Source organism: Caloenas nicobarica, chromosome 33 (genome assembly GCF_036013445.1).
Source record: "Caloenas nicobarica isolate bCalNic1 chromosome 33, bCalNic1.hap1, whole genome shotgun sequence".
In the NCBI taxonomy this organism is placed as follows: Eukaryota; Metazoa; Chordata; class Aves; order Columbiformes; family Columbidae; genus Caloenas; species Caloenas nicobarica.
Genome location: NC_088277.1, coordinates 2,286,875 through 2,300,859, shown reverse-complemented (window position 1 = coordinate 2,300,859; position 13,985 = coordinate 2,286,875). Strand labels below are relative to the sequence as shown.

General features: G+C 47.1%; 1 protein-coding gene across 6 annotated transcripts in view; it reads right to left on the bottom strand.

The window, feature by feature from the left end:
- Positions 1–13,985, bottom strand: part of SCN8A (sodium voltage-gated channel alpha subunit 8) — a 57,138-nt gene that overhangs the window by 35,334 nt on the left and 7,819 nt on the right. Inside the window, exons 2-5 of one of the 6 annotated variants that reach the window (XM_065654480.1) lie at positions 11,336–11,665; positions 3,334–3,452; positions 2,153–2,242; positions 1,806–1,934 (exon numbers count right to left, since the gene is read on the bottom strand). In XM_065654480.1, the coding sequence (XP_065510552.1) occupies positions 1,806–1,934; positions 2,153–2,242; positions 3,334–3,452; positions 11,336–11,611 (614 nt within the window). In that variant the 5' untranslated portion in view covers positions 11,612–11,665. Of the gene's footprint in view, positions 1–74; positions 167–1,805; positions 1,935–2,152; positions 2,243–3,333; positions 3,453–11,335; positions 11,666–13,985 lie in introns of those variants that run through there. The other 5 variants (XM_065654476.1, XM_065654477.1, XM_065654475.1 and 2 more) reach the window with 5 other exon arrangements.

Here is a 13,985-nt window from a genome sequence, read left to right as displayed (position 1 = left end):
CAACTACAGACAAAGCAATACGTCACTCACAGGGCCTGTACCCAACAGCTAACACCAACCGGAGGCCGCCTTACCTGGAATTACAGAAATAGTTTTCAAAGCTCTCAGAACCCTGAAAGTGCGCAGAGCTGAAACATTGCCTAGGTTTACAAACTCTGTTATATACCTGCAGAATTAAACCAGAGTTAATGGCACCGTTGGGGTCACCTTCCTTTTCACATAGTTGTTTGTTTGCAGGAAACAGCTTGTCATTTAAAATGCTCTAGAATCAGCGTTTAAAAGAGAGGGACAGACAATTTCAGAGCCAAAACACAGTTTAAGTCTCTCCCCACTGCAACCAGCTGGTCCAGGTGCAGGTCAGACACTCGCGTTCTCGCCTGTATAGGACTTGAAAATTTAACACTATTGCTACAGAAGGTAATTATACAGCTCTCAAATCTTTGAGGAGACGTGGTGACATCCCCTCAGGTCAGTGGTTTCAGGTACATTTGCTTCGCTTCATGTTTTTAATAAAGCACGATCATCTTTTGCTTTGATTAGCATCCTTCGTTTGGATCCTGTACTACCTGTCTGAGCCACAGGTAGGAATGATTATCCCCTTTTTACAGAGGGATAAACCTGAGATACACAGAGGATAAGGGGCTTAGTGCAAGGCTGAGTTGTATTTTACCACAGCTTGGAATAGAATATTTCCTCTTTGCTGTCTGAGGAGAAACAGGGTATAAAAAAAGAAAGAAATGCACGGTATTCAAGATTCTTCCTGGTGCAGAAAGGTCTTGAGTGCTTCATAAAAAAGGATTTAAATAATGCACAGGCGTGTTCTAGCCCTTGCTATGCAAAAAAAGGTTGTACTTGAAGCGTACAGGCAACCTCACTGGCAATGAGGAGCGACAGAGGCAGAGCAGCTGAAGATTTAGCACATTTGTTTAAGACCAATGCGCTGGGCCTTTTAAAGCTGGTGAACTGTTACTTGTGAACTTATCAAGAAACCAAGGAAATAACCAATTCACGGGTCGAGTTGGGTCTGTGTGCACAGAACAGGGGAGTTTACACTGTGCAGATCCCCGTTTATTCCAGAGTAAAATTAAAGTGGCAGCGAGTTACTGGTTATTTGCCTTTTGGGTACAATGTCCAACTCTTTGCATATGTTTTTAACAGACAGCTAAAAAGCATGTAGGAAAAGAGCAGAAACTCAGGAAAATCAACAGCCTTAGCTGCAGAATCCAGCCCAAACAAGGCATTCTATACAATTAAGGAAAAATCCAGAAATCTAGCGTGCATCTCCTGGTTCAGCTGTGAACTCGGACACGCCAGGAATCCGCGTTATCAGAGCAACATAAGCTGATCACAGGAGAAAAGAACGAGGAAGGAAAAGAAAGCGTCTCATTTTCTGACATTGCACCTTCATCGAAATGGGTTAATAATGGTTCAATTTGAACGTGCAAGCCCAAGAGGGGAGGAGTGGAAGAGATGAGAATTTAAGTAAGTTTGGCTCCCAGTCCTGTGCTTAAACAGGACAAACCGCCACCCTGGCACGTGAGCAACCTGAAATGCCAGGCACTATTATAACGCCTGTTACTAATAACAGCAGTTTTCAGAAAATCATCTTTTTTGCGGCAGCAGCTCCACGGAGCTGCATTTTCAATCTGTGACTGTGCCAGGCTACAGCTTCCCTTTGAAAAATCAAGAGAGATTGGGGATTCGCTTGAGTTTTTCTTTTCTCCTTACACACCCACCCTCTTCCTAAGGTCTCATCCCCCCCCGTATGCCACAAATAGCTGAAATAATCTGCAAACACAACTTACGCCATCATGATCACACTGAAATCCAGCCAGTTCCACGGGTCGCGTAGGAAAGTAAAGCCGTCTATACAGAAACCTCTCGCGATGATCTTCACAAGTGATTCAAACGTATAAATACCAGTGAATGTATATCTGTCGTGAGGAAATGGAAAAAAAAAACGCACTGAGGAGTTTGTAAAAATGTCATTTTAGTTGAGAAAAAAAATCAATTACAAACACTTTTGTCTAAACAAAGTGGATCTAAAAGACGATTTGTATTCACGTTAACTTAAACCTGAGTAAGAACAGAGTTCTCAAGGAAAGAAAAACAAAATTCTGAGATTTTTAAAAACACAAGTAGTGTTACTTACTCCACATTCTTCGACCATTCAGGTGGGTTACTAAAAGTCATGAATACACAGTTGGTCAAAATAGTGCACATAATGATCATGCTAAATACTGTGGAACGAAGTCAAGGATCAACAGGACACTTGTGTGGTTCTTTACATCACTTTAGAGCTCCCCAAAAATCACCTTAGAGCTCCCCCAAAATCACCTTACGGCTCCTTAATCACCTTAAGACAATAAAATTCAACAATTTCCAGTCTATTCTCTGGACTACAAGTAAGAGCCAAGATGTTTCCAGCAGTCATGGGAAATAAGACCAGGGTGCCTACAGAGAAATAATATTTTTACGTTGCCATTCCATTTCTTTTATATTTTCTGGTATGTCTGAGCAATTCAAAAATCTCATGCCCAAATGAAAACGTCCCCCCAAACAATTCCCAGCATCAGGTCCCAGGTCGAGTTTGAAGCGTTAAAAGATGGAAAAACCTTTTCATCATATGAGATGCAGGAAGCACAGAAGCCTCTAAAACAAAAATGAACATGTTTCTGTTTTAGAGTCACTTTCTAAAAATAAATTAATAAGCAGGGCAAAGCAGCTCATCCAATATACTACTATTTATTTTTTTTCTCTCCTAATAAGAGATGCAGACGATGTTTGGGAAGCTACCGGCGCTGCCTCAACCCTGCACGGAACATTTTGGAACAGCTTTGCCATTAGAAGGAAGTTTGAGAGATGCCAAAAGAGCAAGAAATTAGTCAGTGCCTAATTACATATAAGGATTTTTGGCTGCTTCTCCAGCCACTAATTCTATTTAACCGTTGCTATTTAACCATTTTAGCTACTAATTCTATTTAACCATTTCTATTTAACCATTTTAGCAGCAACTCTTCGTGTGAAGCAAAACCTTAAATCAACTCTGCTCCCAAACTTCTCGATGTCTGTGCACTGATGGGAGGACGGACACAAATAGGTACAATTTAGCAGGGAAAATCAACCAAAGGTTTCCTTGAACGGATATGCCCAAAGGAGCACATTTTTCATGAAAAACAGCAGGTTTCTGCGTACACTCTGAGGCCGGTTCGGCTTCACCACGTGCGGAACCGTAATTCATAGACACTATTCGAACTGAGCAATGAGACAACGGGGAAGAGATTTTTCAAGGAATACACAAAGGCAAAAATAACTCGGTCATGAAAAGGATATGAATGTATCAAAATTTTAATAGCTATTCTTCTAAACAGATTAAAAGGACTTAAAATGTACAAGGCAGGTGTGGCACTAAATCGGAAGAGTGTTTTCCCTCTGTTTAGTACTACAAAGGTCTGTGGAGACACAAAGGAAGAGAGAAAGAGAGAGTTAATGCATGGAAATCAAAGCATAAAAAAAGACGAGCAACTTTCACGGTCAAAAAATAGCATTTCCTGCTCTTCTAAAGAATAATCTCCTTAATGAAGATCCCGTTAGGGTAAAACATACCTACCAGTGCCCCATGAATAATTCTGCTCCAAACCATCCATTTTACCAGACACCCCAGAGAGAGCAGGAGCAAAATATCCCATCGGAGTGTACATTTTGGTAGAAGCGCTATTACCCCTGTCTAACAGATAAAAACTGCGGCCCAAAGGCAATTTCGGGCACGTTCCGTGTCGTTGCACCAACTCCAGGCACAATCTTGTGCTCTCATTGCCTTTAATTAGCGAGACGTTGCGGTCGCTACTTTAGACGGGACCTGTGGAATGAATGATGGAAACGTGAGGCAGGACTGATCTCATCTCTCCATCACCAGAGCCGCTATTTCATCTCCTCACATCAGAAAGCACCGGGAGACTCGCACACGGCCATCTGGAGCGGTAAAATCAGAACCGTGTTTGCTTAATGCCACTGCGCTCGAAGGGAAAAAAAAAAAAAAAAAGGCAATTTGTGTGCACTGAAAAGCCAAAGCTCTTTCCCCGGCACCATTTTCCGCTTTGGCGTTTGCTCCGGGAGCTGCTGCCGGCACCGGGGAACCCGCGGGGACTCGCTGCCGAAATCCGTCACGTCCCTCCCGGTAACCGAAACGGCGGCTTGGAGCTCATTTGGCTACATGGGACCGTTGAGCCGTAAATTATTTGAAAAGGAAATCAAAATCAGATTGCGGTTCGGCACTGAGCGAGAAGGATTAGTTAGCATGACCGCTAATGCATCTCCCAAGAAAAGCACTTCAAAGACAATCCCGGACATCTCTTAAACTGCAGCATCAAGAATTGATGAACAGATTACCTCGGCATACAATGACATTCTAAGAGGCCACCGGTTTTTCCAAGCTGCAGATTACAGAGTGGCCATGGGAGGCCCGATCCGAAGAGCCACCTGTCTCTCCTTCCCTGACACCACAAACTTTTCAAGACTCACACCAGTCCTGTTTAAATCTTCTTTCGCTGTCCCCTGCAAAGGCTTCGCAGCAGGACACCCATCGCTCTGGGATGTTCGTGGACTTCGCTTGTGAAGAGATATAAAATTTACAACATCTTTTAAGCAATAAAATCTCCGACGTGACTGTGCTGAACGTTATGTGGGCACAAGGGGAGCTGGACAAAGACAGAAATTCCCCCAAGCCCCCACACAGTCGTTCTATGAGGTGGTTCAGTTTCATTAAGTCTCCATTTCTGCATGGGAAAAAAATCACTGCAGGAGGCCCGTGGTTTGCTCAGATACAGCTCAGCAAGATGGTTGAGGTTGGATCTGGGGAACAATTTCTTCCCCAAAGGGCTGTGGGGCATTGGAACAGGCTGCCCAGGGCAGTCCTGGAGTCACCGTCCCTGGAGGGGTTGGACAGACGGACATGAGGTTCTCAGGACATGGGGCAGTGCCAGGGTTGGGGGAACAGTTGGACTCGATGAGCGCGAGGGGCTTTTCCAACCAAAGCGATTCTGTGATTCTAAGCCAAGAATAAAACCATCCTTCACACGGAGACACAGGCCTGTGCGTGATGCTCCACAGATGTAAACCAACCCAAAGGCTTTAGGCCTGTCCTAGAAGAGCGAGCCAGGCCTGGTCGGGCAGGCGGGTGTCAGCTGCTCCATATGGAGGCTCAGAGACTCTTTCCTTGGCACGCTGGAGTTAAAACATGGAAACGTGCATTTTCAGTAGCTGTTTCACAAGGATCAACCCAGAAATCGGGCGTTCCCTGTGGTAATATCAGCTGTTTCATCCACTGAGCAGGGCAACCACCCACCAAACACCGACTCCACGTGTTGCTCCCCAGCTCAGTCCTTCTGCTATTACGTGACTTTACATAAGGCAGCCCTTGTGTTCTCTTCCATGCCCTGCCCAGCTTTCTCTTTTTGGACCGTAACGCTTGTTGAACTTATTCCTGTGTACGAAGCCCGTCCTAACGGGGCTTGGTGCAGCTCTAACACCAGGAAGGTGCTGTACGTTCCCGTCTGCTCAATGATTCCGATGGTTCCAAGAGCCGCCGCTCCGGTTCCCCTGTGTAACTTCTAAAATCTCAGGCAAATCTTCTCTTGGTCTCATCAATAGAAAGGAGAGCACAAAAGCCAAAAAGCGTTTGGCAATTTAAAACCTTACCTGAGTTTTTCTTCCTGCTGCTGACATATTAAAACCCAATTTCAAAATGGCTGCCTGCTCTTAAAACGTTTGCTGGGTCAGGTCCAAGAACGTCCTCAGGTCCTTTTAAGATCTGCTGAGGCGAAGCTCAGAACTTGAACAAAGGCGATACCTGGAGAACGGCATTTAGCAGCCGCCTTCTCAAGCTGAAGCCTGGTTGAACTTTCCAAAGTCTCAGTTTGTTGCTGAAGAGTTGTGAAAGAGGCTCTTCTGGCCACTTTAGTTTTCTTAAAGTTGGCTGGAATCTGTGCTTCACAGAAACCTCAGAAATAGTTGTGCTGTTACTTCGGCAAGGCCTCTGACACCGTCTCACAACCTCCTCGTACCAAGCTCGGGAGGTGCGGGCTGGATGAACGCGCGGTGAGATGATCGTGAACTGGCTGGACGGCTGAGCTCAGAGCGTTGTGAGCAACGGTGCAGAGTCTGGTTCACCTGTAGTTCGTGGGGATCCCCAGGGGTCAGCGTTGGGTCCAGTTCTGTTCAACCTGTTCATCAATGACCTGGATGGAGGGACTGAGTGCACCCTCACGTTTGCTGATGACACCAAACTGGGAGGAAGGGCTGACACACCAGAGACCGTGCTGCCATCCAGAGACCCAGACAGGCTGGACTGGGCAGAGAAGAACCTGATGAAGTTCAACAAGGGCAAGTGCGGGGTCCTGCACCCGGGCAGGAACAACCCCAGGGTGGACCTGCTGGAACGCAGCGCTGCAGAGAAGGACTTGGGAGTTCTGGTCAACAACAGGTTGACCATAAGCGAACAATGTGCCCTTGTGGCCAAGAGGCCAACGGTACCTGGGGTGCACTGAGAAGTGTGTGAGCAGGTCAGGGAGGTTGTTCCTCTCCCTCTGCTCTGCCCTGGTGGGGCCACATCTGCAGAACTGCGCCCAGTTCTGGGCCTCCCAGTTGAAGAAGGACCAGGAATTACTGGAGAGAATCCAGCAGTGGCTACGAAGATACTGAGGGGCCTAGAGCACCTTTCTTATGAAGAGAGACTGAAAGAGCTGGGGCTGTTCAGCTGGAGAGGGATCTGATCAATGGGGTCGATATCTCAGGGGGGGTGTCAGAGGATGGAGCAGACTCTGTTCAGTGGTGCCCAACGCCAGGGTGAGGGGCAACGGGCACAGACTGAAACACAGGAGGCTCCATCTGAACATGAGGAGAAACTTCTTTGCTGGGAGGTGCCAGAGCCTGGACCAGGCTGCCCAGAGCAGGTGTGGAGTCTCCTGCTCTGGAGACATTCAAACCCACCTGGATCGACCCTGCGTGATCTGCTCTGTGACCCTGCGTGAGCAGCGCTGGGCTGGGGATCTACAGAGGTCCTGCGACCCAACCAGGCCAGGGTTCTGGAATATAAAAAGAGGTAAGATCACAAAAGATCAGTCTTCTCTAAATCCGTTTGTAAAATAGTGCATTAAAGAAGCTGTGCTGGGGTGCATGACAACGGATCAAGTGGTGGCAAACAGCGTTCCAGTTCTATGGAGATTGAAACCACTCCATTTCTGTAATGGCTGAAAAGTGAGGAGGAGTGGGCAGAAGATTGCAGAAAAAAACCAGCTTTATGAACAGCCCAAGAACATATGGACCCATATTCCTGCAGTGGTGAGTGGCGACTGCCTTAGTCTCAGCATTAAGAGAGAGCGACGACTTTCTGCTGACACCCTGAGCAAGTTCCTTCAACACAGATATTGTCAAAATTAATGTACAGGGAGCTCTGGCACCCTGTAGGCTGAAGACATATAAACAGAATTAAACGTCAACGCAAAATATTTTTCAAGTCTGTTTTGGCTCACAGAGGTGTATTTCCTTAATATTTATTTTTCCATCCCCTCACAAAAGAGGATAAACTTATTCTTTCTCAGTAACTTATTCTTCACCATTTAAAATTTTATGGGGAAAAAAGGATCTGCCACATTTTGTTCTTGCTTTAATCTCATTGCAAGCCCAACACAGGAAAAACCCTCAACATTTTTTAAATTTATCAAATAAAACATTCCTGACTTAAATAAAATATTCCGCTTATTCTTACTTTAACCCTACTGGAGAGATGGAGTGGAAGAAAAAATAACATTAAACACGCAAGACCTGAAAAAAAGCTTTTGGAAATAAGGAGAAAAGGCTGATTTTTGAAATGGTGTCGACGCTTCCCGTGACTTCAGTGAAACGCAAAACCCACCGACGGCTCCGTGACCCTGCAGGACCATCGGAAGCCACGAGCGAAGGCTCCTTGCGGCACACGAGAGCCAGATGTTCCCTCTCCGCCCCTGTAAGTCCCCCAGGTCCGGGCAGCCAAGGTGACGTTCTGGACGGGAGGGCGAATTTCCAACCCCTCCGCGTAACGTGAAGAAGCTGCAAGTCACTGGGTTGGCACGAACGCATCAGGAGGATCTTCAGGGGCTCGTCTGCAGGCTCTGGGTGACCTCAGACGCTCAGGGACGTACGGACAGACCCTGCAACTGATTTGTCCCTTGAATTTAACCCGCCTAACCTTATATACGGTCTCAGCTCCCAGAATATTCACGGACCTTCTATTGCCTCGTAAATGATGCCACTGCGGGAACACTGGCACCTTTACCTCGTCCTGCGGCAAGTATGAGAGTCAAACCAAGTGAAATGGAAGTTAATTGAGGGAAAGGACCAAGACATGGCAAAAGTGACATTCGATGAGAAAGAACAGGGTGAGGACTGGGTTAGTAAGAGTGACAGCCTGGGCCATACAGGGAAAAGAAGGAAATAGAGGTCGAAAAGATGGAAAAACATTAAAATAGAAATACTAATAAGGTTGTGGAAATAAAAGAGCAAACACTGAAGGAAGACAAGCCTACAAGGCAATCTTTGCTTGCCGTGCTGGGGATGCTCACATGGTAGGTTTCCTGAATTTTGTTTGCACAAGTAAGTTCACGTACCTGCCTTTTGGTTTCTTTTTTAAACTAAAATGTTCCAGGTTTCCACGACAAATATCACAGGCAAGTGTCGCTTCGACCACGTGCTTCAGCCCAGGAACTGGAAGGTGATTGCTATTTGCAAAGCAAAGAATCGCCAAAAAATTCTCTCTGGTACTTACATAAAGACAAAAAGGAACTAAATTAGCCCCAAAATCTGCTACCTGTGAGTAAAGGGACTTTCCCGATTCTCCCGAGAGTCATGACTCCCATTTTGTACAATGAAACTGGGCAAAAAGAAGCAGCTCGGACAAAAGCGTCACTTGCAGGGCTGGGCTCCCAATTCAGGAGCTTCGACTCCCTGTACCCAGGTTCTGTTTCTAGGTCACACTGTTTCTCCTTTAAACATCAGTTAGCAGGCCACTGGAAAGTTCAGTTTCTCCATTAAAACGCAGTTTCAGTTTCCTTAGATAAACCAAGATCACTGTGTCCTACTGCAAGGAAAAGCAGCCAGCTGACTCGTTCCTATGGATGTCGTACGTCTACTTTACAAGACCTGTGATGCAAAGGCTTCTGGCAAATGCTGGAGAGGAAAAAAGAAAAAAAAAAAAATCTTGGAAAACTTCCCATGATTCAAGCAGATCCGCAATTCCCGATGATTCAGAGAAGGGGCTTTTTTTAATGGCCTTAAAAAAACCTTATTTGTGGGAAGTCGCTGGCTGTTTGAAGCAGCACGCACCTCAGCTATCGCCGCGCCGAAGGCGACGCAAAAGAAATGGAGCTGGTAGAATGTGAATCTGGTGTTGGGAGGAGCGAGGCTCGTTCGGCAGAGCAGCAGGGCCGGGTTGGCAGGGCCGGGCCCCATCTCCAGAACCTTCCCCTCCACCTGCAGCTCCTCAGCATCTCACACACGGGGACGTGTGGATCCCTTCTGGAGACGCGCCAGATGCCTTCAAAGCTGGGGATGTCGCTTTTATTTCTTCTACAAATGAAAGATTTAGGAATAGCGTTGTGTCGGGAGGCAAATAGAGCAACTGAGAAAACGTGAGGGCTGACGGGGTCCCCTCGGCCTCCTGCTTCTGGGTGTCGCTGGGACAAGCCCTGGGGCTCTGCCCGGTGCCGCAGGACGTGGAGCGCCCACCGGCCCTTCGGCACCGCTCTCCTCTCTTAGCAAGAAAGGACGCGGCCCAATTCACCCCCGTAAGGCTACAGGAACACCCGGAGCCCACCAAACATTCCCACTGGTGTCTGCAGTGACGTTTCATGACACTTTGATTGGGTGCGAGTGGCCACGAACCAAAGAGATGCAGGGAACTGCCCTTCATAGAATCATAGAGTCGTTTCAGCTGGAAGAGACCCTCAGGATCATCGAGTCCAACCATACCCTAACCCAACTCTAGCACTAACCCATGTCCCTAAACCTCGTCTAAACACCTTTTTAACCCCTCCAGGGCTGATGACACCACTGCCCTGGGCAGCCTGTTCCAATGTCTGAGTCAGGTATGAGTCCCTTTTTCCACAGCCTGCCTACACCAAACCCAGGCAACACCAGATTTGCTTAATAAAGAGAAAATAGTTCATAAAGAGAACATATTTGTGAGGGACACCATCAGCTGCCTTCTCACCAGCAAGAGCAGCTTCAACACAACACCCACTGAGCACCAGCCTGCCCGGTATCCAACACACACCAACCACCGTATTTCGAAGCCGGTATCTGCGCTGCTGCAACCACGGACACAACAAATAAGCATTACATTCACTAGTGTAAATGCAGGAAAAGATCAGTTATACCCAACGCTAGAGACAAATTCAGTTGGTTTCGTATGAATAACGCTCTGCCAGTCACAGCATCACCTCTGAGTGTGACAAGAAATGTCTGTCCCAGCCCAATGTCAGAGAACACGGAGTCGCCTGTGACCACGCGCTGATGTGACACGGCAGCGGTTCTGCCCGACCTTTGAACGGTCACATCACAACCGTTGTCACACACACCGTCAAACCTCCGGCTTCTCAAGCGGCACAGATGAGCTACAGATGGTAACGATCTCATATTCAATTTCTATCAAAGAAAACCATGAAATTAAACAGTAGAAAAGAACCTGAGTTTTACAGCATTTAGCGTTCTAAGAAAATCAGGGATCGCGCTCTTCCTTATTTCACCAGAAGATCCTTCCCCTCCGTTTCCAGCATAGTCTTTGTCTACTCACCACTTCCTTTCTTAATGCATCTCGGCACCCACAAATGCCTCCTGCCATATCACCTTCATTCCACAGACAAATATTTTAAAAATAAAAATTATGAAATGAAAACAAGTTAATTAGTTTATCTCACTTCTTTTTTGGTCATGATTCTGTATCCCACTGCTTCATAACGGTCAAACGCAGACTGAATTCCATGCAAGTAATGAAATACATACTTAAACCAGTTATCATCATCCTGTAATTAAATTATTCTTATTGCCCTCACGGTTAAAATTGGCACATTAGCATAACTTGATCTACTTTCAGTTTCCAGACCTTGTTCTCCTAACTCCATCCAAGCAGGTGCTTAAAGATCCATCACATCATCCCTATTAAACCTCAAAGAAAAACATAAACCAAACCAAACAAACGAGCCCCATCCAGCGACTCCATTCTTTGCCTTCTACTGAACCCACACCCAAACCTGCAATTTCCTACGAAAAAGGCGGTTTAGCGACGTCTTTCTTGCAGACTCACTTTCTGGGTCATGTAATAAGGGTCAAAGTCCTCCAGCGGAACAGCAACCAGGCCTTTGGGGATGTCCCCGTAGATAAAAGGCAAATTCTTCCCCGCCTCAAGGTCACTGTTTGGTTTTGGTTTGCTGTCTTCATCGTCGTCCCGGTGGCTGCTGTCTTGCTTTGGGCGCTGCTTCTTTTTTAACTCTGCGATGTGTTTTTCGATGTTAGCCAGAGATTCCGGAGTGAAGGGTTTAAAACTATCAGGGCCTGGTGGTGCGAGCAGCCGCGCTGCCATCTTTTCATCCTGCAGCAGCTTCTTTAGTTGTGGCGCACCCCGGACAGGTCAGCTCTGCAAGGGGCAAAGAGCAAAGGGACAAAGTCAGTCACCGCGAAAAACAGATGGAAAAGCGGAAAGCGAGGAAGATCCAAAGGCAACTCTGGTCTCCGAGTCCTCCCCAAGTCAGAAAAGCAGAAGGGATGCTTTTCAGTCCCCATATAAGCTACGGGCAGATGCACATTAAGTGCTGCACGCTGGGGGAACCTGCTCGTCCCTGCCCTTCACCCGGCTTTTACACCACAGACAGACGGACACACAGAGCCAGACCCCCAACACCCCGATCTAGGCATCTCCTAAACACAAACTCTACTCTAGACAACAGAAATCGTTCTCACAAGCAATTTTATCCAAAGCAGCGTTTTCCTGCGGAAGTTATTCTACCAGCCATTGCTCTCTAGCAAAATGATTATTAGATAAAACCTGATTATTAGATAAAACCTGATTATTAGAGAAAAAATTAGTATTAGATAAAAATTCCAAGTGAGGTCTATCCCCAGGATCAAGGTGTTCAGCCTCATGTACAGAGGGCAGCTCGTTCCTTCCCCAGCTACCGAGGCATTTAGCAAAGCGCTTCTCTTGACGTGCGTAACGCAAAGGAGAAACTTGGGGCTGGGTTTACGAGAGCGCAGTGGCCAACATGCACCCAATATGCTGAGTTCTGAAAAAGACGCTCCTTCGTGTCCTACCAGATGTTAATCACGGCAGTTAATGAGCAGTTTCCTTAATGACCTGGGCATCCCCAGCGCCACCGTGGCAGGATCGGACCTCGCCGGGGTCACCTCCCACATCTCTGCTACAGGACGTCAAATCTCACCCTTTCCTCTCGCATCTATCTAATTACCAGGGTTTCTATTCATTTTCAAGCCCTAAGAATGAAGTGATTGTAAAAGACTTTCACCGAGTACAATGGCAATGCCTGAAAGTTACGTTTCTATAATACACGAATTGGACGCCGAGTCTTTGCGTCAGGTGCAATGCAAACGAGCACTTCTCCGTGATGCAAAGGGAAGGAAAAGAGGTACAGAAGCAGAGCTGAGGAAGATCTTGCGGAGCTTCCAGCCTGCAAAGGAGCGGAGGGTTCGACAGCGCTGAGCCCCTCGCTCTTCCTCCCGTTCCCCCCACAGCAGAGCTGCGGGGAAGCTCCGTTTCTCCCGATCCAGCCGCCTCCAAACCCTCCAAGCCCTCGCTCAAGCGCCGGCGCTGACAATAAATTGCATTTCCGAGCTCCCAGTGCCTCTTCGGGCTTTTCGCGCTCCGGGAGGAGCGAACGAGCTGCGCCGGTGCGGCAGCACTGCAGTGCTGCGGGGGAGCACGGCCCCGCGGCCGCCCAACGCGGCCAGAATTCCAGAGCAAACGCAAAATAACCGCGAGCTTACGGCACAGAAACAATTGAAAAGCTACGCACGATACAGCCTCTTAGTAAGGAGAAAAGATGAGCAGTGAAGCTAACACACGCACGGCATCAAAATAGATATGAAAGAGTCTCTGAAAGCAGAATGACTTTCATATTCCTCGTAAACTACAATACAGGATTGAATCGTTAACATTCAGCTATTTTAGCATGATATTAGCCACTAAGGGGCTTCCCAGCCCTTGGCTTTGAGCACTGTCCTGTTCTCACGGGGCAGAAGCGTCACCGAAACGCAGGGACTGTCCCATGCAAGGGACGCGCTTACCGACCTCAGCAACGGGCACATCCCGACACCGCGAATCAAACTGCCTATGGATTTCATGAACAAATCCAGCACGGAAATAACAGAGCCCTTTTTTTAAGAGCACCTGGAAATCCCAGCCTGTTAACACAGCACCTGGGGTATTTCCAGACGCCAGAACACCCTGTTTAAATGGCCCCTCCAAGCAATTTCAGGCGATTCCTGAGCCGCCCCGCTCGCTGTGCCGCTGACATTTACACAGCCGAGTGCTCCGATTCACCTGCAAACCCAAAGCTGCACCACACCTGTCCATTTAAATGCTGTTTCTATCTCAGGTTTTATCTGGAGAGCCAAAAAAATTTAAATTTAAATCCCTCTCCTTATGTAACTACCCAGCGTAGCCTGGGATTCTTTTCATATAAACTCGACCGGGTATTTCTAGAGTAATAACAACAAATACTCAAAAACATGGCAAGAGGGGGAAAGAAAAGCCAGTATCTTGGTCACGTTATCTCCAGAAACATCACGGAATAGCGCGCTGATATTAAGGAAAAATGAGTTTATTATATCTTGCAGCATTTGCATGCATTTAATTACCAAATTTCCCACATACTGTGAAATTATACGGCAGCGTTGGGGATGTGGTCTAATTGAATGGCACAGATAAATATGTACGGCCT